The following is a 26,328-nucleotide window of genomic DNA, read 5'->3' as shown; positions in this document are numbered from 1 at the left end:
CAAAAGTATCTTTTTGTGGCCTCAACCCCGAGAAATCAGTTGGCTACAAACAAGGACTAACATCTCACATTTATTTACAAGTACAGCTCCGGTACCAAAGAGAAACAGATATGAGACATTCAAGGTCGAGGTAGATTCGGAAATTCCACAATCCAAAACAAAAATGTTTTTTTATCATACCATGAGACAAAGAAAAAAACGGTTGCGCTTACAAAAGAATAACATTGAGCAACAATTTATAAAGGGACCATTATTCAGTTACATGTTGGTAATAATTATTTTATTTAGATGTTTTTATATTTCTCACATAACTCTTTGTGTTTTAGATTAAATTATGGGTGTGACATTTATCTAATTCATTTAAAGTCCTCCATAAGTGTCATACGATCATGCGCACCCCCTTCGGCTCTGCTTCCCTTTGGTACACCTTAAAGCGCTCCAATGTGATTTACATGCTGTAATCTTAACAGCAGGAATGCAATTTCTCCTCATGGATCATTGATTAAGTGGAGTTGGATGCATTTATGATTGTGCTTCTTGCATTGGAGCAGCAAAAGTGTATCTTTGTCTCTTGTGACTTCTGTAGCTAGACCCTGAGTCTCCTAAGCAATAATTACTTCTAAGATTATGTATGAGAGTCTTTTCCCACAAAGCTGGAAGCAACTCAAAGGAAACACTAACACCTTTATGACGAAGTTTGATTTCCTCACTCGGCGTGTATGGGCCTTTGCTGGAAAGTTCTACACAAGTGTCAGTTGATGTTCTATTTCAGCTCAAAAGTAAACACAGTTATGTTTGGCTGTTTGCCGTTTATGTGAATCTCTCTTTGTTGTCTGCTCCCCATCAAGCAACATGAAACGTAGCAGCGCTGCTAAAATACTTTACGGTGTTTACGCCCGCAAATAATAAAACATAAAGTGTGTGGACATTCAGTCTTGTACACAGTTCAGCTCATTCAAAGGAGGTGGCCAGAGAAACTGGGGGGAGACCACTGAATTTATGCAGGTAAATATTTGAGGAGCTAATTTGGAGGGGCTGTGTTTGCTGGTGTTAAAAACAAGTGTGTTAAAATGTGTTATTTGTGAGTGCATGCACGTGTGTGTGAGTGGATTCAATTAATCTAGATTATTATTTAATAATCTACTTTGACTAATTGGTTCAGGAAATGAGACGATCGGCGTTCCAGTTATTCAGCCAGAGGGATGACATACTGTATTTCGCCGAAGATTCAGCTTGTCTATCAAATAAACATCCAGGCCTATTGCCTGTTCAGTCAACTGAACTTTGACCTTTGAAATCTTTGAGAATGAGGGATATAATAATACAATATAAGAAGACATTTCATTGTTACGATTATAAGATGTACTTTTTGCATTTATTGTATATTCAGGAAATTTGTCCTCAGCATTTAAATAATCCTTGTTCTCACGGACTTCCTGGGACAATCCATGTACAATAGGCTACTGTTGCCAATACTGTTGTATGTGAACATGCCTGTACATGTTTTTCTTTGGATTTGACTTCTGTTAAGCAAGTGTCACGATTAGTCCATACACCCGTGGATCTTAATTCTTCAGCATCCATATATATTGGACAATCTTGTGCTTCCAACTTTGTGGGAACAGTTTGGGAAGGCCCTCTCTGTTCAAGCATGACTGCGCCCCAGCGCACACAGCAAGAGCCACAAATGCATGATTGGACGCGTGATTGGATGCAAGGTGTGGACCTTAACCTGATCAAGACCTATAGGATGAACTAGAACAGAGACTGTGAGCCAAGCTGTCTCTCAAGTCATCAGTGGTCTCTGACCCCACAAATATTGTTCCAGATAAACTGACAATTCTCAAAGACACACTGCAACATCTTGTAGACAGTCTTCCCAGAAGAGAGGAAACTATCACAGGGTGAATAGATTATAAAATGTCCATGTTCTGTATTTATCAATGACACAATTGTTAGCCATATATTTGATTTTGTTGCTGCGACTTTCTGCTTGTTCCATAAGTGGATCGCCACACTGAGTCACTCCCATGATTTGGTTGGCGCAGTTTTTATGCCGAATGCACTTCCTGATCCAATCCACCAATTGTTTTTCATCGGGGCTTGGGACCGGCAAGTGACTAGGTATTGAGGCACTGGCAGGGAATCAAACTCATGTGATCTGCACAAATAGAAGCATCATTTACAGCTCCAGTAGAATTTTGGCCATATAGTGTACTCCTGGAAATCCATTCATAACTTTTACATTGCATGTGAGCTGGAGTCTATCGTAATCAACTTTGTGTGAGAGGCAGAGTACCAGTGATGCCGGTAACACATTACAAAGTAACGTCAGCTCCTAAAAAAATTACAACTCCAAAATAACACTATTGGGAAGTGATTGTTTATTACACAAAGCACAGTGATGGTGCAGAATCATAAAAGTGCAAAGAAATGCACGATTTCACTGTCGCCACACTGTTTATGTTATTTTCCTCAGTAAAAAGTGGATTTGATTGTTGTTACTTTTTTATTTACACATTAGGAATTGACAGACTACAGTTTAACTGGCGTGTTAAATGCGCAGTGCATTGTGGGTTAATTATTCATATCGAAGTGCGCGGTCATAAATCGGTCATGGAGGGTAAGGACTGACTCACTGAAGGACTTAAAATACTTAATTAACATTTACGATGAAAAGTGAGAACTTTAAAAGGTTTTCTCGCTCCACATCAAAATTACTGTGGTGGGAGCAATGGTGTGTATGTGTGTGTGCGTGTGTGTGTGTCACTCACATTCACATTTACGTACACGCGCGCACAAACGCACGCACACGCACACACACACACAGTTGCCTTCATGGACCACAATCGGCATCTATCTATCTATCTATCAGTTAAGAGTCTTTAGAGAACGTGTACTGAGAATGGCGTGGTTGTTTATGTTTAGTTGCTTACTGTATCACGTTGGCCTGTCAAGTCTGCACTAAGTTGCTGATTTGATCTGGCTTCAACTTCACTAATGTTTAAGTTATTGGTTCATGGTGATGACATCATTCTGTAACTTGTGTGGCATACATTGCCAAGTAAGGGGTACGGTTAAGCTAATGCTTGTTTTTTTTTTTGTACTTTGGATAAGTGATATTCCTGCCACTTGCTGAAAGTAACTAAAGAGTTACTTTTTTTCTAACATAGATACTTTTTAAATCAAGTAATCAGTAATTAAGTTACTTTTTCAAGGTAACTGTGGCAACACTGCAGACTACAACCTCCTTTCTTGTCGCCAGCCAGTCGTATGAGGGTACATATTGACATACAACCACTCCCACTCACATTCGCACCTGGACAATTCCGTCTTCAATGAACCTAACATGCATGTTTTTAGTTGTTATTGTTGTTGTTTTTAAATTGGGAGGAAACCAGAGAACTCGTGCACAGGGACAACATCAACCGACACACCAATAGTCGAACCCAGAACCTCAGAAGTGTGAGGCAGACGTGCTTACCACGAGATTATCATGCTGTTTCCTCCAGGTACACTGTAAGACTTACAGTGTACACTTACACTGTAAGTGACAGAGCAAAACAAGGGCACAAAAAACATAAAGGCACACAGCTGACAGTGATAAGTGGCAGCATTGAAGGACAAAGCTGATGTTTGTTGCATGCCTGCCACTGCACTGCAATGTGCGTGCGTGTGTGTCTATAAGTGCCTGTGCGTGTGTGCGCGTGTGTGTGTGCGTGTGTGTGTGTGCGTGTGTGTGTGTGTGTGTATGTGTGTGGACAGGATTCTCCCCGTGCGTACTGTGCCCGCTTGGAGGGGCGGGGTGGGTGGCAAAGCGGGGACAGATGAGGGAGAGAGGGAGAGGAGGGCAGGACTGGCAGGGTGCGGTCTGAAATGGCAACAGCTCGTCGCGGATCACTCAAGTGGAGTCAATTCAAGTGGAAAGCTGCAGCCTGTTGCGCGCAGTCCTCTCACTGGGGGGGTGGGGGGGAATCACAATCCACGGGGGATGTTGTGACACTTTCCACGGAGCAAAAGAAGAGACAGAGAGAGCACCACATTAGAAACGTGGACGTGCAGTTGCTGCTGTTCTGAGCCTTTCTCTCTCTCCCCCTCTCTCTCTCTCTCCCCCTCTCTCTCTCCCTCGCTCTCTCCGTCTCTCACCCACCTCATCGACTTTGAACCTGTTTGTTTAAATCCACGGACTTTACAGCCTGCACACCCACGGCCGTTTGTCCAAGGCAGAGCCAGCGAACTTTGCCATTTGCCGGTGTCCTTACGGCGCCCTGATGCCGAGACGCTCGCTGGAGTAGAAGGTTTTTGGGACGACCCCGCCCGCGGCTGTCCCGGACCATGGACTCGACAGGTGAACCGGAGACGTAGCATACTGAAGACCCAGATCTCCCTCGGGAGAGTCCTCCCTCCTCCCGGGGCGATGCGGATCCCCTTGCTCCTTCTCACCGCCTCTCTGTGCGCCATGGTTCTCCTCCTCCTCCTCCTCGCACCTGTCTCGGAGGCCTGCGGACCTGGGAGGGGGTACGGCAAGAGGCGGCTTCCCAAGAAGCTCGTCCCGCTGGCCTACAAGCAATTCAGCCCGAATGTGGCCGAGAAGACCCTGGGGGCGAGCGGGCGGCCCGAGGGTAAAATTACACGCAACTCGGAGCGCTTCAAGGAGCTGACACCCAACTACAACACCGATATCATCTTCAAGGATGAAGAGGACACGGGCGCGGACAGGCTCATGACCCAGGTGAGGAAGAAGATGACGAGGTTGAGGAGCAATTGGAGGCGAAGGATGTGAGCTGGGAACACTTTGCAGTGCGCTCGTGCAGACCGAGACACGCATTTGTCCCATGCGAGTGATTTAAGTCCTGTCTGGTTAACCGTGTCCATGAATCACTTGAAAACGCGCAAACCTCACAGTCGCAGCAAACTATGCGCTCCATGTTTGCTGTCAGTTCAATATTTCAACCATAATGATTGATTTCATTGATTCATAGCTTCACCTCCGGAGCTTTGGTTCTGGAGTAAAGCGGCTTGGACTTCAACTGTATGATGAACAGCTTTTCTGACACGTACTATTTGAAAATCCTCGGCATGAAATTTGAGTACACTGAGAGAAAATGTCCTTTGAATCTATTTAATGCGATCATGTGCATTGGTTGCACATTTTTAAAACAATTTTCGAGAAGGGGGAAAAAAAACTGTTTACCACAGTTTAATCACGTCCCACCCAATGTACATGTTTAAATAAGTAAAGTCAAAGGACTGTTTTATTTCAGTTAAGCTTTGCCTCTGTGCTTGAACAACAACAACAAATTAAGTCAATAGTTGAAAATGTTGCCATGCGGAGAGAGTTCAATTGTTTGTGTACATTCACAACGGGGAATTAAGAATTTTTGTGGATGATAATCTAATCACGCGGCTCTCGTGTGACAATCGTTCATTTTTTACTTGTCTTTGCATGTGTGTGCTCCTCACTTTCTTTCAGCTGTGAACTCTCTTTTGTTCACAATGAACTCATTGACTCTTTCTCCAACAGATAATTGGTTACATGCCCCCCCAAAAAAAAATGAAATGAAAGCTACATTTCTGTATCTTTATGGTATAATGGCTTGTCACTGCATGTCTGATTTCAAAAGTACTGCTTTTTTTTTTTTTTTTTTTTTTTTAATACTTGTTGGTGCTTTTGGTGTTCATCACAGTGGATTGTATACTCAGAAATGAATTGCTATTGCAATGTTCTTTGGCTTGCCGCACACCCTGTCTTACATGCGCTGGTTTTAATGACCTTGCTAATTTCCTGATGTGTCCTCCTATCCTCAGCGCTGTAAAGACAAGTTGAACTCCTTGGCCATCTCTGTGATGAACATGTGGCCTGGTGTGAAGCTGCGAGTGACGGAGGGCTGGGATGAGGACGGCCACCACTCGGAAGACTCGCTGCACTATGAGGGACGTGCTGTTGACATCACCACCTCAGACAGGTGCGCACTTCAGCTGACAATAACAATGTGTATTGTGTAATACAGACAGTAATGGGTTATTTCGAACAACCGAGGTCTTTGACCAATGTTTGGAATTTAAATTGAAGCAAAATCCTCTCATTGGAAGCAGAGTGTTTCAAGTATTGGTGATTTTAATGAGTATATTTGTACTCATAAAGGTGTTCCATGAATAGATGCGTGGTGCCGCAGTGATGACGTTATGTTCATGTTCACAGAGACAGAAACAAGTATGCCATGTTGGCTCGGCTTGCTGTTGAAGCTGGATTTGATTGGGTCTACTATGAGTCCAAAGCCCATATTCACTGTAGCGTCAAGTCAGGTAAGCAAGAGAGCTATTGTGTGTGATTGTATGTTTTGTGGCCATTCGGCCAAAACAGGAGGCTTTTGCATTTTGTCTGGGTTCTCTGTGGGTACTTCCACTTCATCCCACAAATGCAAAAGCATGCACAGTATGTTAGGTTATGCGAGCTAATCCCTGCGTTGTGAACAGAACCCTCTTAATTTCTCCTCAATCTGTACACAAACATACATAGGGGAACTAAAAACCTTTGAAAATGTCCATCAGTGTGCAAGTGAACGGTAGCCATTCTATTGTTGTGAGCCGTCCAAGATGTTCACTGCCTCGTTCCTGTCATTTTTGTCACTGCAATGTAATCTCGTTGCAGGTGCTACACTGTGTCCTAGTTTAACAGTTGTGTATTATTTAGAAGCGGAGCACTTAATAAATAAAATAATCAGATAGCTGATAAGGTTCTGATTGTATATTTGAAGCATGTCCCTTTATGAAGCACAAATCATCTACAGGCTTGAGAGCTAACAATAGTTGAACACATTCCATCGCAAGCTTTTCTAACTGTCAAGACATTTTAGAGGCCCATGTCTGGTACCACCAGTTATTTGATGCCAAGCTACATTCTAGCAATCCATTGAGGTTAGTAGGCTGTGAGATGATTAACTCTCTCTTTGTTTTGCTGTTGCTTTTCCCTCGGTAGGTTTCCCTCAGATCTCTTATCTCAGTCTTATCACCTCCTGGTTGCAGACCTCCTTTTCTCCAAGCCTCATACTTACAAAGATACACACCTTTAACAAATATTTGTCCGCCTTAAGACTTACTTAAGACACCCACCTGCATAAATCAAGTATGAGTGTGGATTAACTTCAAATCATTCATGCGAACTGATATGATTTGTTCCCAGAAACCTGCGTTAACAGTTTCTTTATTTCTATTCTGTTTTATACTTGTCTACCTCAGCTATGCTCACCTTTCACTTCATTTTTTTTTCCAAATGTACTTTCCTGACTATCTGACCCCAGGCCATGCTTAGATACAATCAGCTGGTTATCCATTACCTCTTGCTGACTACCTCCTCTTGCCACCTCGTCTCACTGTGTCTTTAAGAGCCACCTTACTCAAAAGTACTCACTCACAAGGAAGTAAAGCTTGTAAGCCTACAAACTGTGTTGGTTGTTGCCTCACTCATTCTTATATTGGATATCTCTGATTTGATCCTCTTTAATATCAACAATTTAAAAAAAAAATGTGATGTCTTCTGATAGCTTGTGAGACTGTACATTTTTGTTAAGCGTATTACTCTAACTTCGGCAATAGTTAAGCGTCTCTACTAACATTAAACTATTTTACAGATGACTTGTCTCACCGAAATGCAATCAACTAAATTGGTTTATGTCCGCACAGGCCTCGTGCTGTCTTGTGTGGTTAGACATTTTGATGAAGACGTTATCTTGTAGGGTCACTGATGGTGTAGTGGTACACTCGCCTGACTTTGGTGCAGGCAGCGTGGGTTCAGTTCCCACTCAGTGACGATGTGAGTGCGAATGGTTGTCCGTGTCTATATGTGCCTTGCGACTGACTGGCGACCAGTTTAGGGTGTAGTCCGCCTTTCGCCCGAAGTCAGCTGCGATAGGCTCCAGCGTCCCGCGACCCTAACCAGGATAAGCGGTGTTGAAAATGGATGGATGGATGGACGTTATCTTGTACGTGTGCAAGAATGCTGACTGAAAAGATATTTAAGATGTTATAAACAGTCTGCCGCTAATCCGCTGAGATAATATCGGCCTTTAGTCAGTGTCAAAGTCTAACTTGATTTATGGAGCACTTAGAGCCTGGACTACTATATGTCGAAGTTCAAGTGTGGCTCCTTTGAGAAGGTTCTCTTTGTCATATTAAATGTATTACTATGATCAAATCTGCATCTTAATTTTCTCCTATCTCGATTTTACAGAACATTCCGTGGCGGCCAAAACTGGCGGTTGTTTCCCAGGTGATGCTCTAGTTACTCTTGAGAGAGGAGTCACCAAACAAATGCGTGACCTTCTTCCTGGTGACCGCGTTTTGGCTTCCTCGACAACAGACGGTCGTGGTCCGCTTCTCTACAGTCCAGTATTAACCTTTTTGGATCTCCAGTCTAACATCACAACGATATTTACCCACATTGGAACCAACACTGGACTTAATATCACGCTCACGGCAGCACACCTCATCTTCGTCACTGACTGTGTGGGCAGACTCAGCAAGGATGGTGTGAGGACAACTTTTGCCAGTGAGGTGAAGCCGGGTCAGTGCATACTGACCTCGCAAGGAACAGAGGCAACTCGAGCTGTCGTGACCTTTGTAGAGGAGAAGCAGAGCACTGGGTTGTATGCCCCACTAACCCAGCACGGGTCTATAGTGGTGAACAACGTTCTGGCATCATGTTACGCTGCTGTGGACAATCATCATTTAGCCCACTGGGCTCTGGCCCCACTGCGTTTCGTCCGCACCCTGATGGGTCCTGCACAACAACAAACTGATGGAGTGCATTGGTACCCTTGGCTTCTGCAGAGGGTTGGGGAAATGCTACTGGACCCAAAACACTTCCACCCTTTGGGAACTGAGCAAGGACTTTGACAGAAGAAAGAATATATTCAAGTCAGTTGAAGTATGAGTATTTAAGAACACCAAATCACAGAAATAGCTTTCCACCAAAATGGGGGAAAAACTGTTTTATACTACAGATGTGTTGTTTTACTCACTCCACTTGTCTCTATGCTGTAGGATACGAACAGGAATAATGAATTCCGATTTCATATTTGTTTATTGCATATGTGCTTTTGGTAATTTCACTTTCCGGGGCTATTGAGACTCAGGGGTGTCAGTAAACCACAAATTAGTAAGCACTTGGTGATCAGCCACATTACTGAGACATATCACATGGACAAAAGTGTTGTGATCTGCATCTGCATCTCTTGAGCAACTAGTTAATAGTTGTGTAGAGCAGTACAATTGTAGTCCACCATGACTGTGGCCCAGTGCACAAAAAAAAGGTCTGTGAAGGCCTGATTGGATTACTTTGACGTGGAAGAACTTAATAGCCTTCACCTCAACCCCATCAGAGACTGTGGGGATGAACTAGAATACAGACTGTAAGCCAGAACATTTCTCAGCATATGTGATCGCTGACCTCAAAATGTTATGGTGGGTGGGTAGACAAGAAAATTCCCAAAGACGCACTCCAAAATCCTATGCTATTATTCTCAATACCGTTCTCCTTATGGAGTAAAAATCCCCTCCTTTTTTGAGTTTTGCCTGTCATTCAGTTTCACCTTAGAGCACCTTAGCGTTCAAAATGACTGTCATGTGTTTTTGTGGCGTTTTAACAGAAGAGGACGGTCAAGAATCAGTTTAATTCTTCATTTGTACTGTTTTAGTCTCCAAGATGAGACATATTGATAGTATTCTTATTTTTTTCCAGAGCTCTCAGTGCCATGAGGCACATTAGGCCACAATTGCAGTTTCGGTAATCCGTAGTTTTTACAGGAGCAGGTGATTGGCCTACTGCCCAAACCCAGCACCTGGTATTCATAGGTGATCTCACAGCCAAGTACTAGCCGGGACCGATCTTGCTTAGCTTCCGAGATCGGACGAGATCGGGTATTCCCAGCATAGTTCTCTGGGTATACTGATACTATTCGTATGAGTTAACTAATGAGTATACATTTTGGTAGTGCTCGTTTGAACTTCAGACTAAGCACAGAAGAATTTGTGGGGATGGAAGAAAAACACAAACAAGGTTGTGTCACCGAATAGACGAGAGATCATTTAAAAGTCTGTATGTCTGTAAATGTTTGTATAAGCAGTTTAGTAATGAAATGAAAGTAATTAGACATAAAGTTTCCTCAGTTTACTGATTCATCACTTTCCCTCATTGTCTAATGCATTGTTTTAAATAATAATTTGCAAAAATATATTGACTATATTTATTTGGACATTTTCTTCTCTGTGTTAAGATTATTGTGATTTTGCCTTGGCTACAAACAAGCCAGAGTACTATTAATAAGTAATATTTTGTCTGGAAAACAGTTTAAAAAAAACGTAACATGACATTTAAGAGCTGGAGAGGGCAATATGGTTCAAATGTTCGACAAGCTTGACTTATCTAATGCAGGTAGTCACATATAACACGAACTTGAATAATTTGATGCAATCGTATAATTTATGACAGCATGGATTTACTTTCACTCCCTTTGCAACCGCATTAAACGATGAGGTGATGATGTCAAGTATGGCTTGACTTTCAAATGAGCAGCCTTGAATATTCTGGCCAGGTAGACACCCAAAAGAACTTATACTGTTCAAACACTGAACCGAACAAAAGTGAATTTCATTTCCATTGGAGTGTCACAGTTGAATGCCGGTCTATTGTATACATACATGTGTTGTTGCACAACTATTGCATCATTTACAAATGTAATAGTGTGGCTCTGAATTGTCATGTTCAATGTAAACTGCCAGGGTCTGAGCACATGATCAATGGGTGTTCCAGTGATTCTTTGACCTATTACATATTACATGCTATGGAGGATGGCCTGTTTACAGTAATGGTTTCTTAAATAATTCTTATGATTTGGAGTACTCATAGTTGGCCCTGTCCAGAAGAAGAAGTCACTGTGTCTGCTGTCACCCTCATCCCTGAAGCCGTTTTGCTAAAATATCCTTGTAACCTTATTCGAAATATGTGTCTTCCTTGTAAGTCGGCCCCACAGAATGTCCATAGATCTTGGCGCGGCACGGTGGGGGCATGTTCATGTTTGCATCCCTATGGGGTATTCTGTCTGTCCAAGATCAGGGAATATCTGGCACTGATGCAAGAAAGTTATTAAGATGTATCCATCATTATCACATGGTTCATTAATGCATCTTCTTCATATCAGGTTTGTATCAGGTGTATTATTATTTTTTTTAATGTATGTGCAACATGTTTATTGTTATAAGTTTCAGTTTTCTGATTAGTAGTATCTAAAAAAAAATACACTTGACTCAGGCTGAATTAAACTACTGTTTATATATTATGCTACGTAGCAGTTATCGTCTCCTGTAGTTTACTGTATTTGAGGACTTTCTTTTGCATGACCATTTTCATTCCATCGATAGATTCCAAACCTCATTTCCAGCGAACATGCATAAAATTAGAAATTAAGTACATTGTCCGATGATTTTCGGACTAGCTTTTGCTGCAAATGCTTCATGAAGAAACAAACATTGCCATTATGAAGAAACTCCAAGGCACTATGGTATACTGTATACCGATACTCAAAGATTTGTCAAATATGTATATTAAGCTGTTTTCTGAGAAATTATTTAAAGATCTATTTTTAAGAATATTAATGTAAATGTATTTTTGGGCAACGCTGTGCATTCATTTTATATGTTTAACATAAAGTTTTTTTTTTCTTACAAACAAGAATGTGTTTTCTTTACTAGCATAATATGGCTATGAGATAAACATGACGAAAAGCATACAGAGGTATAGCATGCAGAATGTTTTGACCATTTAAGCCACACAACGGGTTAGGAAATGAGCAGGTGATAATAACCTGAGTTAGCATGAGATGGTGTCAGGATTTCAGTACCACGGACAGCAATTTTCAGATTGTTTTCTTCTTCTTCTTTTACATTCTGTATTTTTAGGTAGAGTACACCCTGCTGGTGCCAGTGATCATTGCACATATTATATTATTGTATTGAAGTTACCAGCAGGGGGTGTTGCAATCTAAACCCCAATTCAAATCTTGCTTCAAATAAAAGCCACAGAAAGTCAAAATTGATGGAGGGTTGAAGTCCTTTATTTTTTTAAATATTGATCGGGTAGGTAAGGATGATAACTTTTTTTTATCCCGTAAGTAATCACAGGAGACTTGTATTATAGAAAACCGGACTGAGGAAAAAATGAATTGAAAAACAAAACAAAACAGAGAGCAGTGGAGCCGTTGTTCTCACACGTGACTGTAAGTTACACATGGAAAATGCAGCAAACCTCACATGGTCAAACGACTGAACATTGATTTAAAAAAAAGAAAAATCAGTCTCTATATGTCTTTCCTCCATATAATCACAATTTAATCTCTTCGGACCACAATACACTGGCAATATTTTGAGGCAAGTTTGATGGAAAATCACAAGGGAAGGGGGCAGTGTGTAAACATCCAATACAAATCGGCTCAAAGCCCCGTTATAAAAAAATAAATAAATAAACAAAGTTTTTCATGGGGGAAACCAATGACCTCAAATGCAATCCCAGTAGCATTGTCTTAAATGAAACGTTTTCACACAACAACACATGGGAAGTCAGCATGCTCACATTAACTCACACACAGATATGAATGTCTTCATAGAATATGTAGCTGTCATCACTTTGCAAAATTACACTTATACACAACAAATGCACGATAACATCTGGAACCTGTAATACCAGCCAATACATTTGTGTTGTCTGAAGAGCTCCCTGTCAAACGGACGAACTCCTTCCAGGAGTTTGTCCCATAACATTAGCCTATAAATAAATAATTGTATTTCTTAAGCACACATACAATCACACACACACACACGCACGCACGCACACACACACACACACACGCACGCACGCACACACTTCGTACTCACTTTAATACAATAATAACAGATGTGAATCTATGTTGAGTCTGTGAATGTGTTTGGACTATGTAAGAGCAGAGAACCTGAAATAAGTACAAAATGCTCTGTAGCATCCTCAGTTGGCAAATATGTCGGCTGCTATAGGCGATAGTGTCATCATTGCTTGGCAGCATACAAAAATAAAACAAGTAGCTCTGGTGCATATTTGGAAACATTTGCATTTGTGACCAAAGTTGTCTGGATGTAAATAGGAGGAGCTGATCTCAGCACGCCTTTTGAAAGTGAATGAAGCTGGCTCAGTTAGAACATGTTTGATTAAAATGTGATTAGGTCTGCCTAACTATTTTAGTACCAGTAGCAGCTTCTCATTGGTGCAGTTTGCAGGAAAGCTTTGAGGCAAGCCTAATTTATGCATATTTGGGGGGGGAAAGACATTTCCAAAGTGACCAACTTTGACCTGGACATACGGCTCTTGTGTTGATAATTTAATGCATAATAACTTACCGAACAACACTGTGAAACCACTTTTATCACCATGAAAAAGAAATTAATGCAACAACCAGGGGCCCATGTTGAGTGGGAATAAGAAATTAAGATGTGAACGATTGTTACAGCTGCCCAAGACTAACTACACTGATTTCTAATCAGTAAACAACAAATCCTTGACACCTGATCTTAACACCTCACCGTCCCTGAATATTTAGAAAATACTTGCTACATGTGACAAAAACAGACCCAACCAGAGATTTCTTTCATAAACAAACTGACTACGTATTCTTTAATTTAGCGATAATGTGTTCGCGAGTCGAACATGAGAGATGATTTATATTGAAATGTAACGAGTGAGTTACGGTTAGGCGTTACAGAGGGAGCCACATCTCCAGCTATCCTGCGTGAGGTCAGGATTTACTAATCAGTCCAGTCAACGATAGCACAGGTCTCATATTTGGCCCCTTGGAATGGCTGTCATTTCTATAACCTCACTTTGTTCCAATTCCACAGTAGTGGAACTGCGATTTCAGCACTGTCTATGGTCAAAGTCCAAGTAATTAGACAGGGCAAGAATAGGACAGGGCGTGGGGATAATAGAGGCAAGGGGATGAAGGAAAAAAAAAAAAAAGTTTGCATAACAATGAAACTTTCACAGCCGCTGGGTGAAGTTCTCAGGGAATACTCCTTTGGTGCCATTTTCTTTTTTCTGCTTCCAGTCGTCCTCTTTTATTCCCATCAGCCAACCATCATCCTAAAGACACACACACACACACACACAAATCCAGACATAAATTGACTTTTCTTTGTGATGTAACCATGCTAGAGTTTGTGAGCATGTACCTGTTCATCTGGGTTGTCAAAGGTTGTTACTAGCACCACATCATCTGCCTTCATTTCGAGTTCGTCCGTGTCGTTTGCCGCATAATCATGCATCACTTTGACCTTTACCGCACATTAGTCGAGAGAGAGAAAATGAAGAGGTTAGAGGATTGTTCCATTCATCTGAAATGCTCTCATTCATGGTTAGGTCTTACTTTAAACAGGAAACCAGGGGGCATATCAGGTGACTCCGCCTTTGCTTCTATTGGTTCTTCATTTTCTGCAGGTGTCTAGACAGGATGAGACAACATAACGTTTGTATTATTTTTTTTTTAAAGAAAGTGCATTTTGGGAATAATCATAAAGCTTTTAAAGGAGGTAGCAAAAACGCATAATAGAACAACTCATAGGTGGCATGCAGTACTGTACTACACCAATAATAAAAATATTCCGAATAGATAACGCTCTAAAACTTTCAAAACTGAACACTTTTTTTTTTCCATTATATTATATACAGCGGCACGGTGACCGACTGGTTAGAGCGTCTGCCTCACAGTTCTGAGGTCCGGGATTCAATCCCCGTCCCCGCCTGTGTGGAGTTTGCATGTTCCCCCCGTGCCTGCGTGGGTTTTCTCCCGGCACTCCGGTTTCCTCCCACATCCCAAAAACATGCATGGTAGGTTAATTGACAACTCTAAATTGCCCGTAAGTGTGAATGTGAGTGTGAATGGTTGTTTGTTTGTATGTGCTCTGTGATTGGCTGGCAACCAGTTCTGGGTGTACCCCGCCTCCTGCCCGATGATAGCTGAGATCGGCTCCAGCGCGCCCGCGACCCTAGTGAGGAGAAGCTGCTCAGAAAATGGATGGATGGATGGATGGATATTATATACAGTATATATTATAGTAAATAAATGGTGACAGCCCTTGCATTGGATATTATTAGTTGCATGGACTGACTCTATCAAACTTCAACATCTTAGGTAATCCAGTAAGATTCAACCTCATGCAATACAAAAATGATCCCCGGAAATAGGTTGAAAATGGATCTGTGGTCCCTTTACTGTATGTGTGTTATCACCAAGCTCCACCGATCTCTGACCTCTCAGATCATCTGTGATTACAATCCTCACCCACCCAAGACTTATTATCCCCTATTTTGCTCTTATATCACTTCAGAATATGGTTCATATATTTGCACCTGAAGATGACTATCAAGTGCTGTTATTTATTTAAAATATTTTTAGTCCTCATTTCATTTCTACTGCTCACAAAGCATTCTCATCATGCAAAAGCAATTTCTGTAGCAGCTGCATTCTCAGGTTTTGTATGGATTGCATTTAAAGGTCGTTGCGAGTATTTTTCTGCTTGTACTCACATCATCTGTTGTTGTTTCTTCTTCTGCTTCTGCTGCTTCTTCTTCAGGAGCTGCTTCTGGAGTTGTTTCAGACTCACCCTGAGACAACAAATACATGAATAGAAAAGATGAGGCGCACACTGTCCATGATTTAAAATGATAAATAATTGAGAGGGAGTGAGCTTGACACCACAAGACAAACAACAACAAAAGCAGTGCTATGACAATAACAGGAAATAATGTTGAATAAATAGAGTAGATATAAGAGCACCACTTTAGTTATGTGGATTGAAAAACATCTCTAGACCTTTGTCTCATTAATTAAGCTCCACAACTTGCCCTGAGAGAAATACTGGATGCATCCATTCTGTTGGTCCAGATGCATCACCCTCTTTTAGACTCATAATTCACAATCTATTTTCTCTATCAAGTTCAAACCTCCTCAAGAGCTGATGCATCCATTCTTTTCATCCTGATGCATCTTCTTGGTTACCTGATCCTCTTCATTAGCAGCATTAGGAGGAGCTTCCTCTTCGTAGACGTCGGCCGAAGCTTCAGCAGGACTCGCGGCGGCCTCTGTGTCCGGCTGGGTCTCGTTCTCGACCGGACTCTCCTGGGCTTCAGCCACAGGTTCCTCATAAGCCGGCTGAGTTTCATCATCCCCCCAATCCTCGTTCGCGTCATAGTGAACCGCTCGGGTACTGTCGTCCCCCCAGCCCTCTGTGGCAGCGGCTATGGGGTCATAGTGGGCAGGCGGCGTATCATCATCCCCCCAGGCCTCCGCAGCAGCCGCCACGGCGTCATAGTGCATCTTGGTGGGCTCTTCTTGGGCACCGCCGTCCTCTGGCTGAGGGGCAGGGGTTAGGTTTCAAGGGGTCAGAGTTCATAAGACACATTTGACCTCATCACTGGGTTTGTAAATCATTGGGGAAAAACTGTTGAGGGACAATTAATTACATTTTAAGGGAAGATATGGTCAACTATTCCGAATGTCAACGACATATATTTCCAGGGCTTGGACTTTTTGTGCTGTATGTAATTTGGATTGGATGGAGAAATTACACTTTTGGCCCATTCAATGACACATTTCACTTTCAGGGATGCAATTTAACTGCACACACAAGTTGGTATTTCATCAGTATAGAAAAGCGGTTGTCAAATCTCTTAACCAAGTACCACCTAAAAACAATTCTTAGCTCTTCAAGTACCACCATATTGACCAACGTTCAAATATAGCAGCGTAGTAGGCGTACGTGTTCATCAATAAAAAAGCTGATATTTTTAACATAAAATGTAGATTTAATATTGTTGTAACTCTAATTGTAACATTACGCACAATTTAAACAAAACTCCGAATAAATTACAAAAAACTACTTAAATAATGAAATCATTCAACTGAAAAAGCATTGCGCGTAAAGGTTTAAGGTAAATTGTTGCGACATAAATGCTTGAAAGCAAACAGTTCTAAGACATTTTAATGTAAAATGTATTGTATTTAAAGTGCAATAAAAAAATTTTAAATCCGCTGTAACTTTTTTTTTTTTTTTTTGCATACCCACGTACCAAACTATGAGAATCACAGCTGTAGATATTTGAAAAATTAATTAAAAGGAAAATGTTTCTATCCTTGAATTACCCTGACTGTGGCATAAATACTTTCCTAAAAGTGAAGTCTCTAATAATCATCTGTTCAATAAAAAAGCTAAAAGTTCAAATCACAGCTAGATTTAAGGGGGTTATAATAAGAGGTTAGTAAAAAGTGTCACTTTAACACAACATATTTTCTCAATTTCAAAGCAAAACCGACACATATGAACACTTGCAATAATCCATCATCATCATATTGTACTAAACAAAAATTTGGGAAAAGGATAATAAGCCTTCACTGGGAAGGCTTGATTAAAAAAAGAATAATGCATTAAAAAACAAGAAGTTAAAGAGGGATGACGGTAGAAGGTATAAAGGAAGCCTTTTCCATCAGAAGATCGATGTGAGTTCTTCTGTGTTTATTCAGCAAGAATGGCTTCTAATCACACAGCAATGGTGACAAGGCAGAGCGAGGATAAGGTGGGTGCTTTGTAAGAGCAGAAGTGTCATTCCGTTGGGAGGTTTTGCTGTCTGCCTCAAACTGTAATAGCGGCACAGAAAGGTCTTGTTTTGGAGACACGTCTCTCTTACAGTGATGAACGAAAAAGGTTAGTTCACGGATGCCACAGTGCAAGCAAGACTGTGAAGTTGCCCGCTTTTTTTTTTTTTTTAAACCCTTGCAGAAGGCTTCAATAAAGGTAAAGATGAGCAACTTCACTCAACTGCAACTGCTCCCTGTGTGTTACATGGCACGTAGACATGTTCTGTCAGTGTGACCGACAGGGATACGTGGATCAACTAAAAATGGAGGTCAATTCAGTTCCAATTACATGGATGACACACTTATAGTTAAAATGGTGAGGAAGGTTAAGTTTTGTAATCTATCGTGCATGTTAATTTTATTACATTAAATTTGAAAGTAACATACATTTTTGAAAATGAATTGAATGAAGCTTATTTCCAAGCTCTATTTGTGCTATGTAAACATCTTTTTAGTGCAAGGACACCAAACACTGCAGACATGAAGACAATGCACAAAGAGATTTGGGGCAGATGAAAAACAGTATACATGCAGTAATTTGTTCAGATATATAACGCAGCCATAAAACATATATCGCACAGAGTGATGTTTATACAATGGCTACATGACACAATGGTTAACATTAACACAGTGGCATGTAAATAATGATGATGATCATCATTATTTAGCCAAGTCACCAACAATAATAATGATGATGATCATAATTATTTAGTGTTTTTATTTATTAAATACATAATGTAGTTCAGGGGGTTGCTTAGCTTACCCAGGAGTCCCAGTTTGCTGGCTGTCGGGGCAGAGGAAGTAACAGTATGAGTAGAAATACTTTGCAAAGCTATTCTAGTTTTTAGGTCTGCTGTTTTGTTTTGCTTTGTTTTGTTTTTCTAAAGCAAGAGGACAGTAAATTTAATTGCGCAAATCCTCAATAGAAAACGGGTATCACCAGTTAGATATCGCTGTACAGAAATATACATACGGTATATTACAACCATTTCCTGTCTGTGTAAATGTTACACTGTCACCCTCGCAGTCATATCTACTGTAAATTAATTTACAATATACAGAATAACGCATACTGTCGATTACAGTACTATGTTGATCAATCATTATCTCTCTGAAAGCATCAATTCAAACAGAGCATTATCTCTGTACAGACTGAGATGTCCCTGATGGTGGGGCCAGCAAAATTAAAAAAATGTACAAAGCCACACTATGCAAGCTTTGTCAGTTATAACACAGTCTGCATGCCATTCATCCAGTTAATTAAATTCTCACAAGCAGCAGACCTGCACCAAAGGGAAACGGAATACAATGACATTGTTAGTCTCGACAGTACAGACATAAAGGAAAACTCATCTTTTTGTCGTATTTGTTCTGCACTTTTGTCAACTAGCGAGAAATACTGGTAGAAATGTGCTATTGTCGACTACCATAAAGAAAGCAGAAAAGGGTTACTCAAAGCTCATAGATATAAATTTTTGGCTTGAAAAGAAAGTGGAAAGGGTAGAGCCAGCACCACCTCAAAATATGCCAAGCCTTTCAAGACATTTTTATCCACGCCCACAATTTATTTGCAACATGTGCACTGAACTAGCATGTGATCATCATGTTTACTATCGAGAGATCCTAATGTGGTATTTTAATCCTGACTTTGCAAAATGTTGACAAAAGAAAACCCCCTGAGAAACCTGGCATCTTAATGAGGTAATCAGGTGAGTTAAGAGCGACATATCCATGCCATTCGTCTTCCACCTGTGTGACCGTGAAGGCTTTGGTTGTTCCATAGAACGCCCCAAGGTCCATGTCCAATAGGCTGCTGGCTACAGTACTGTCAAACTGACACCAACAACAGAAACACTGACTTACTGGCCCCATCTGCACAATTGAAAAAGATCATGAAAGGGAGCAAAATATTTTGAAAAAACCTGGGTAAAGAACAGGCTAGAGAAAGAGGAGGACCTTTTCAAGAGACTGAAAAGTTTAAGCCCTACTGTATTCCACTGTTTGTTGACACAAGCTATTACCCACTAACCTCTGTCGGAGAGGTGACACTAATATCAGGAGTTGCTGCAGAATCAAACAGCTTGATGATATTTTCTGTTTTCATCTCTTTGGATGGGGTCACCTTGGGTGGAGGAGGCACTGCTGGTTTGAGCTACAACAACGACATAAATGATTCAAACATTGGATATATTTTTAAACACAATGGGAAATACAAGATAAGCATCAACCTTGGATGGGGATTTTGGAATTGGCGGTGGTCCTCCTGGTTTGAGAGTGTGGTCGGACTCATCAATGCCACTGGGTTAGGGAGAAATAGAAGGGTGGAAAGAAAGTCCAGATTACCCTGAGTGATTTGACATAATGTATGAGGCTAGCAAAGAAAAGTGCTATGGAAAAGTAGCAAATCATGCAGAGGTGTCATCCAAGAAAAGTGAGCTTCCGTCCCTTCTTTCTACATCCCTCTTGCATCCCATGCAAGCAGACTGTGACTGCGCTTCGGTTAATCCTCACAAGAGAGCAGTGGAAGTGGCGTCATTAGTTATAGAGAACATAGACGCTGACAAAATCCTCAGAACTGAAGATATTTCAAGAGATAGACATACACACACTGGCTACAACATGAGGTACACTGGTACAGTCCAATGAGATCCCATACAAGAGCTGTATCGAAAATACTGTATCCCTTTCCGAATCTAATTGGAACACACTAAGCAGAGTGCAGACCTCCTTCATGCATGAGCTGTTAGTAAATGTAAAAGCAATTGTGAAGAGACGTAGTTTATTTGTTTGTTTGTCCACGCATATGTTCGCAGGACACTTTCTGCTTAGGAGGATCGTCACTTGTATATTTGTGTCTTGGGTTTCTAGATGTCGTCTCTGGAAATGGCAGAATGTTTGATACAGGTCTTAAATTGAATCAAATATATTGTTTGGGTGTACCTGACGAAGTCTCCACAATATATTGCTGAACCAGGAAACTGTCGTGCTAACAAAATCGCTTACAGTATCCTTAAACAATTATTACCTGTACACTTTAGAGTACATACAGTAATTTCCTTCACATTCCTCAGCAAACTGCAATTTGAAGGAGATGCCACACAATTGAAGATTATATTAAATTGTTATGTAACACTTTTGCCCGGTGCAGCCTTAAAGCATTCATGCCCATCTCGTTCGTATCTGCAGCTCTGAGAGCACATTGCACTTTCCAGACAGCATCTGTGAGCCCACTTGCACAACCAAGCACGGTGTGCTCTCAAACCTGCAAACTGACTGACATACAGACATTTGGACAGACAGACCAACAGTTGTGTCACCGTGGTTTACCACAGTCCTTGCTGATTACCTCCTATTTGCTCCGGAAGATAAGGCGCTGCGGTTACCTGTCTTTCTGCAATGGAGGTTCAGGGGTGGCTTCAGATTAATGAAGGTCATTGGATTTATGTGTAATTATTTGTGAAACGTTCTGTTTTAGTTCAATTAAAGAGATGAACCTTGAACTTGGATGGATTAAATAAAAATTGGATAAAAATCCTCTTATCCATTCTATTATTAAAAATATGGACAAAACCTCACAGTGTAAGGCATTCGGAAGGAAACAAAGGGATGAAATTAAAATGAGACGTAACAAACTTCACTAATGTTCCTCACTAACCTGCTTGTGTCTGTCTGTTCGAGTTTCTCCAAGACATCATATAAATCCTGATCCAACTGTCGGGGAAGGGAAAAGCAACTTACGTTAGATTCTCCGCACTGCGAGAGCAATGACTTTGCCCCTTATTATGATCTATATATTCATCGGGTATTAACAAAACTCGAGCTGAGCCAGCAGTATACACAGCACGACAATATATGGACAAAGATATTGGGACACATCGTCATATATGAAAACGTTCAACAAGCCATTATGAACCTTGCTTTGAGGCACAGTCATGCTAGAACAGAAAAGTCCAATACGGGAGAATCGGCACACTTTGACAGCACACAAGCCAGGCACGGTAAAAGAAAACTTACACACGAACGGGAATTATAGCCCTCATTGATTATGTGGTGAGTCCCAATATGTTAATTATACAGCCGAGTTTCTCTTGTTTCTAACAAATGTTTGTATGACACTCACCCGGCTAATTTCTTTGTGAAACTTTTCCTCAAAACCAGCCAAACTCTGGAAGGTGCTGACATAAAATCCAACACGACTGCAAAAGAGAGAGAAAGACATGGATATTTACTGCATTTGCAGACTTCTTTTGTTCAATGCCAGACAATTCTTAGGATAGACTTCATGAACACACACAAAATAATGCAAAATATTTACACATATGTGTATATATGTCCACTGGGTCCACTAAAATATATTGTATTTTCGTCCTACAGCAATATGAAATGACTACATTCAAGAATGGTCATCATTTTGATAATTTGAGAGAGGATATAAGAATATTAATTTCATATCTTTCTGTGGGCAATGGAAGTTTTTGACCTACATTGCAATTTATGATCACCTGAAATGTATGAGGACATAAATTGACACCCGATCTAGCAATTATGCTAAATAAAAGCTCACCTGTTCCAAAGTGAAGGTAACTCCTCCTGTAAGTCAATATTGATCTCCTCGAACACCTTCTGCGCTCTCTCCAACTCCTCCTCTGCCTGAAATGAACGCAACTCTGTTGATTCCTTGGTTCTGCCTTGTTTCTTTGCTATTTGACTGGCAGTGACAATAAACAGGTTCAAACGCTCCTGATAGACATGTTGAAGTGTCCACGTGAATAGTGTAGTGTACCTGGCTCCTGGATAAGCTACTCTGGGCGACATTGTGTGCAGACAGGATCCCTTGAGCCCAGCCGGGAGTTGCCCTCTCCAACAAAGAGGATGGCTTAAAGGGGGGGGGGGGGATACATATGTTGATCGTTTCTTTTATGCACTACTAATCTTGAATAGAATCTCCATTCTAGTTTCCACTGATGTTGCATGCATTCGCATTACCTTGGTGATTTTAATACCGCCATCCTTTTTCTTGGTCTTATGTGTGGTGGCATAGTTGTGTCTGGCACTGTCGTAATCCACCAACTTTCTGTCCCTCTTGGCGATACGGGCCTGAGCAACAAAATAAACAGGAAGAAAGGTACATTTGTGTGCCATTCATATTGAAAGGTCTTTGTAACCATGGCGGCATACCTTAATATCAGGAAACTGTCCCAAATAGGTATCCATGGAGATGAGCGCATGATCAACCAACTTTTGATGGTAGTCAGTCCAGAGCACATCACAGTCCTGGAAGAGGAATGAGCATACCGACATAAAACAAAACTAATATGGAGCTGTGCTTTTTATTTTCATTTTTGTCATATTTGTTAAAACTGGCAGTATGACCTGAGAGTACATTAGTCAAATGATCTGTAAAAAAAATAAAAAATAAAAAAACATTTCTCTCTGGTCAGCTCTTATACCTCTAATTTAATTTTCAAGACACCACTGCACCTGAGGAAAAACAACGGAAGAAAAACAGAGAAGGTGAAAGTGTGACCGACGATGTGTCAATCATTTGCTCTCATTTTGTGCTCTCGTGGGCGCACTCATCAGGCGCATCCTCCTCAGATTTGGGGATTTTCTTGGTGCAATGTTAGGTCAAAGAGGGGAAGGAGCCAGATAAATATTCTTAGAGCCAAGCATTCATACTGTATGACTAAATACTTTCTAGCTTCAACGTTAACGACACCTGCATAAATTGATGAGCTCTAATACATGAATGAATTAGCAAAACTTGTTGTTTTATCTAATGTGGCCAAATAAGTGCACACATATTAATACTAAAGAAACAACATGTCTGACCTCCACAATGGAATCGACTTCATTCTTGCCATACCAGTCGGGCTCATACATGTCAGCCAGGCACGCCTGCACATTCTTCGAGGACTCGTGCATGGCTGTGAAAAAAACAAAACAAAAAAACACAGACACAGCATGGAGCACATTTGAAAGAATTGGAACAGGTGCACAGTTGTAAATTGTGCATCTTATTGTACAACAATGTCTCACATTTCACAGCCTCCAGGTATGCTCTGAGGTCTCGCTGGAGTTTGCTCCCTTCGGCCTGAAGAATAACGCATTTAAGACAATGTTCATTCAGTATTCATATATTAAATAATACAAATTCAAAGTGGTATTTTCCGCAGAACAAATTACAAACAGGGCTCTGATAATATCATTCACTGCTCGCTCACATATTGCTTGTTGAAGTTTATGACTCCCTCCTCGAAAGCAACGTCTTTGGTCTCATCTGCTTTCCCGAGCTTCTGGAGAACCTGCCAATCACAAAAGGCAATGACATTGTCAGTAATAGTATTTTGTTTATAAATTCCTGCTATCACCAATGCAACCTAATACATGGTGGGTTTGCAATGGTAATCTTTACAAGTGTATGTAAATATTCCCAACATACCTCATACAACATTAAGTATACATTTAAATGAGCACAAATATGAGAATTGAACTGCTCATATTACTTCACATTCACATCTAATAGGTAATTTAATAGACACACTGGAATAATATAATAGTACAAGAACTGTGAGAAAATCGCTTTACAATAGTTTCATCTTCCCAAAATATTAGGAACACCACTCGCAGGTGTACCAAATATTGTTTTGATAGCCAATGAGTGGCTGCAAGGATATGGCGCATATAGGCTTAACTGATAGCGCCCTCTGCCATACACTTATAGCATCCCTAACATGTAATTGCCGAGGCCTCGCTATGGATAGAGCGCACGAAGCAGCGTTCAACTCACTCTGACATTGTGCTTTCATTAAACGTGATAAATTTGAGTCTGTGGGACGTCAAAGACATGTGAACATGTGCCACATACACACGATGACAAGTGGGCCCGTGTCCTTCTCCTTCAATATTCCTGACTGCCCCCCCCCCCCCCCATCCCCTCCACCCACTACCCCAAACCCCCACGCCCCCCACCAACTCCTCAATGACATTGCCGAAAATGCACGGATGTACACGGGCGCACCACCCGATCCCCAAATGCTCCATCTCAGCTCCCAGCTGCGTGGCGGTCGTGATGCGACATTGCCCCTCGGTGGGGGGATGCGCAACTTGGCCCCTCGCTGCTTTCGCAGGCCTCGCATCTCTCCGTTTGTCACATTTGATCACGTTTAGTCGGCAGCTCTTACCTTCTCTTGGGCTCTCGTTAGCTTCTTCTGAACGTTGCTGGCCACTTTCCCCGCAGTCAACCCCTTGCCCAAATTGAGCTCAGCCATCTTATAGCGTGGATCAGCCTCGGGACGCGCGCGAGTGGGAAATAAGAGCAAAAACCAACGGCTGGCCCGCTAGGGTGACCGTGTAGGAAAATGCATCAATATCCCGATAAGAATTAAAAGCGTATAATGTACTGTATATGTGCGTGTCGGGAGAAGCTGATGTGGTATCAGTTGGATGATGCAAAGCCAGCCTGGCTGTAATTCTCGAATATTGAGCTGTTAAGTGTGCGCGTCCACGACACGGGAGGAGGAAGCTGACAGAGATGCTCTTAAAGGCACAGAGGCTGCATGCGCATGCAACGTGGAGTCCTGTACAATCCAAGCAGACCGTCAAAGTATAAGGTGGCTGGGGTTGTCAAATTTATAATACAAAAAAAACACGTCACTCTCCAAGTACCACCATCACGTCCAGCAGAAAAATACAGAAGCGTAGTAGGCCTTGGTGTTCAGCGAAACCGAAGCAGAAGTTTTATTGAAACAATTTTTAAAAAATCATATTTGCTATTATTATAAGCCATTCTGAAGACTTAACACAATACAGTAAAAGTGTACTTAAAATAGCACTTGAATAATGATTGCATTAAAATGTATTACACATAAAATGGATTACTGCACCTAAAGTTCTCAAAGATTAAATGCAAATGTAATGTACCTAAAGGTTAAACACAACTGAACTGCACTTAACAAATGTAGTATACTGGATTTAAATTAAAAAAAATCAAGCATATTTTTGTGCAGTTTGAACATTTAATTCAGTGATTCTTATAATACCACTATTAAGGAGCTTGTATGGCAATAACGCACCACACTTTGAGAATCCCTTTGTTATGGGACCTGAATGCTAACTAACTATATACTCTTGATAACTTGGCACAAGAAAAAAATATATATATATTTTTTCCAAACCAAGCGCTCACTAGAGTTGTCTCAGGCTTTTTATGATATCAAAACATGTTCCCTTCACATTAACTGAGAAAGCAAAAAAATATATATTTTAATAAATGCTGAATTGGCTAATTGTAACAAGTGAAAAAATACACCTTACCATTTTTTCAGTGATGGCACAACTCAACACACGCTGTTCTTGTAGCTGGCAACAGCAAACAAATCTAATAATGCCACGGATGGGGAATATCTTGCTTCTCTGAAAGTGCTGCGTGATCGTTGTTAATGCTCTTTGGTGCATGTTCCTCCATGTCCCTGTTGTGCCTGTTTTTTTTCTACCTTGTAGGTCCCAAAAATCTCAACTGTGGTTGTCTTTATGTCTTCTTCACATCGCGTCATCATCAGCGGAGGTTAAAAATAAGTAACGAGCCTATTTTGACCAAGATTAGAAAGTACAGACA

General features: G+C 41.1%; 2 protein-coding genes across 2 annotated transcripts; one reads left to right on the top strand and one right to left on the bottom strand.

Moving 5' to 3' along the window:
• Positions 1-3,876: 3,876 nt before the first annotated feature.
• LOC133410986 (indian hedgehog B protein-like) lies at positions 3,877-11,675 on the top strand. The gene is made up of 4 exons (XM_061692729.1): positions 3,877-4,732; positions 5,809-5,966; positions 6,203-6,306; positions 8,231-11,675. The coding sequence occupies exons 1-4, from the start codon at positions 4,418-4,420 to the stop codon at positions 8,893-8,895; spliced, it is 1,242 nt and encodes a 413-aa protein (XP_061548713.1). The 5' UTR covers positions 3,877-4,417; the 3' UTR covers positions 8,896-11,675.
• Positions 11,676-12,098: 423 nt separating this feature from the next.
• LOC133410957 (myc box-dependent-interacting protein 1) lies at positions 12,099-25,213 on the bottom strand. Its single transcript, XM_061692654.1, has 18 exons — positions 24,896-25,213; positions 23,936-24,016; positions 23,751-23,805; positions 23,544-23,638; positions 22,890-22,985; positions 22,698-22,808; positions 22,495-22,587; positions 22,276-22,361; positions 21,832-21,907; positions 21,367-21,422; positions 19,940-20,009; positions 19,741-19,863; positions 18,475-18,495; positions 16,077-16,430; positions 15,605-15,682; positions 14,445-14,519; positions 14,251-14,352; positions 12,099-14,161 (listed from the first exon to the last, which is right to left on the bottom strand). Exons 1-18 carry the CDS (start codon positions 24,980-24,982, stop codon positions 14,060-14,062), a joined length of 1,761 nt encoding a protein of 586 aa, XP_061548638.1. The 5' UTR covers positions 24,983-25,213; the 3' UTR covers positions 12,099-14,059.
• Between the last annotated feature and the right edge of the window lie 1,115 nt (positions 25,214-26,328).

This window comes from Phycodurus eques, chromosome 12 (assembly GCF_024500275.1).
Source record: "Phycodurus eques isolate BA_2022a chromosome 12, UOR_Pequ_1.1, whole genome shotgun sequence".
NCBI classification, from domain to species: Eukaryota; Metazoa; Chordata; class Actinopteri; order Syngnathiformes; family Syngnathidae; genus Phycodurus; species Phycodurus eques.
The sequence above is the reverse complement of the archived record's forward strand: the minus strand, read 5'-3'. Positions and strand labels throughout refer to the sequence as shown.

Bases quoted from the DNA above. Each gene is read 5' to 3' on its own strand.
- LOC133410986 (XM_061692729.1), top strand. From the start codon at position 4,418: ATGCGGATCCCCTTGCTCCTTCTCACCGCCTCTCTGTGCGCCATGGTT. The intron at 4,733-5,808 runs GTGAGGAAGAAG...TCCTATCCTCAG, and splicing joins CGGACAGGCTCATGACCCAG to CGCTGTAAAGACAAGTTGAA. The intron at 6,307-8,230 runs GTAAGCAAGAGA...TCGATTTTACAG, and splicing joins TCACTGTAGCGTCAAGTCAG to AACATTCCGTGGCGGCCAAA.
- LOC133410957 (XM_061692654.1), bottom strand. From the start codon at position 24,982: ATGGCTGAGCTCAATTTGGGCAAGGGGTTGACTGCGGGGAAAGTGGCC. The intron at 20,010-21,366 runs GTTAGTGAGGAA...TCCCTAACCCAG, and splicing joins GAACAGACAGACACAAGCAG to TGGCATTGATGAGTCCGACC. The intron at 14,520-15,604 runs GTGAGTACAAGC...CATCCTGTCTAG, and splicing joins AAGAAACAACAACAGATGAT to ACACCTGCAGAAAATGAAGA.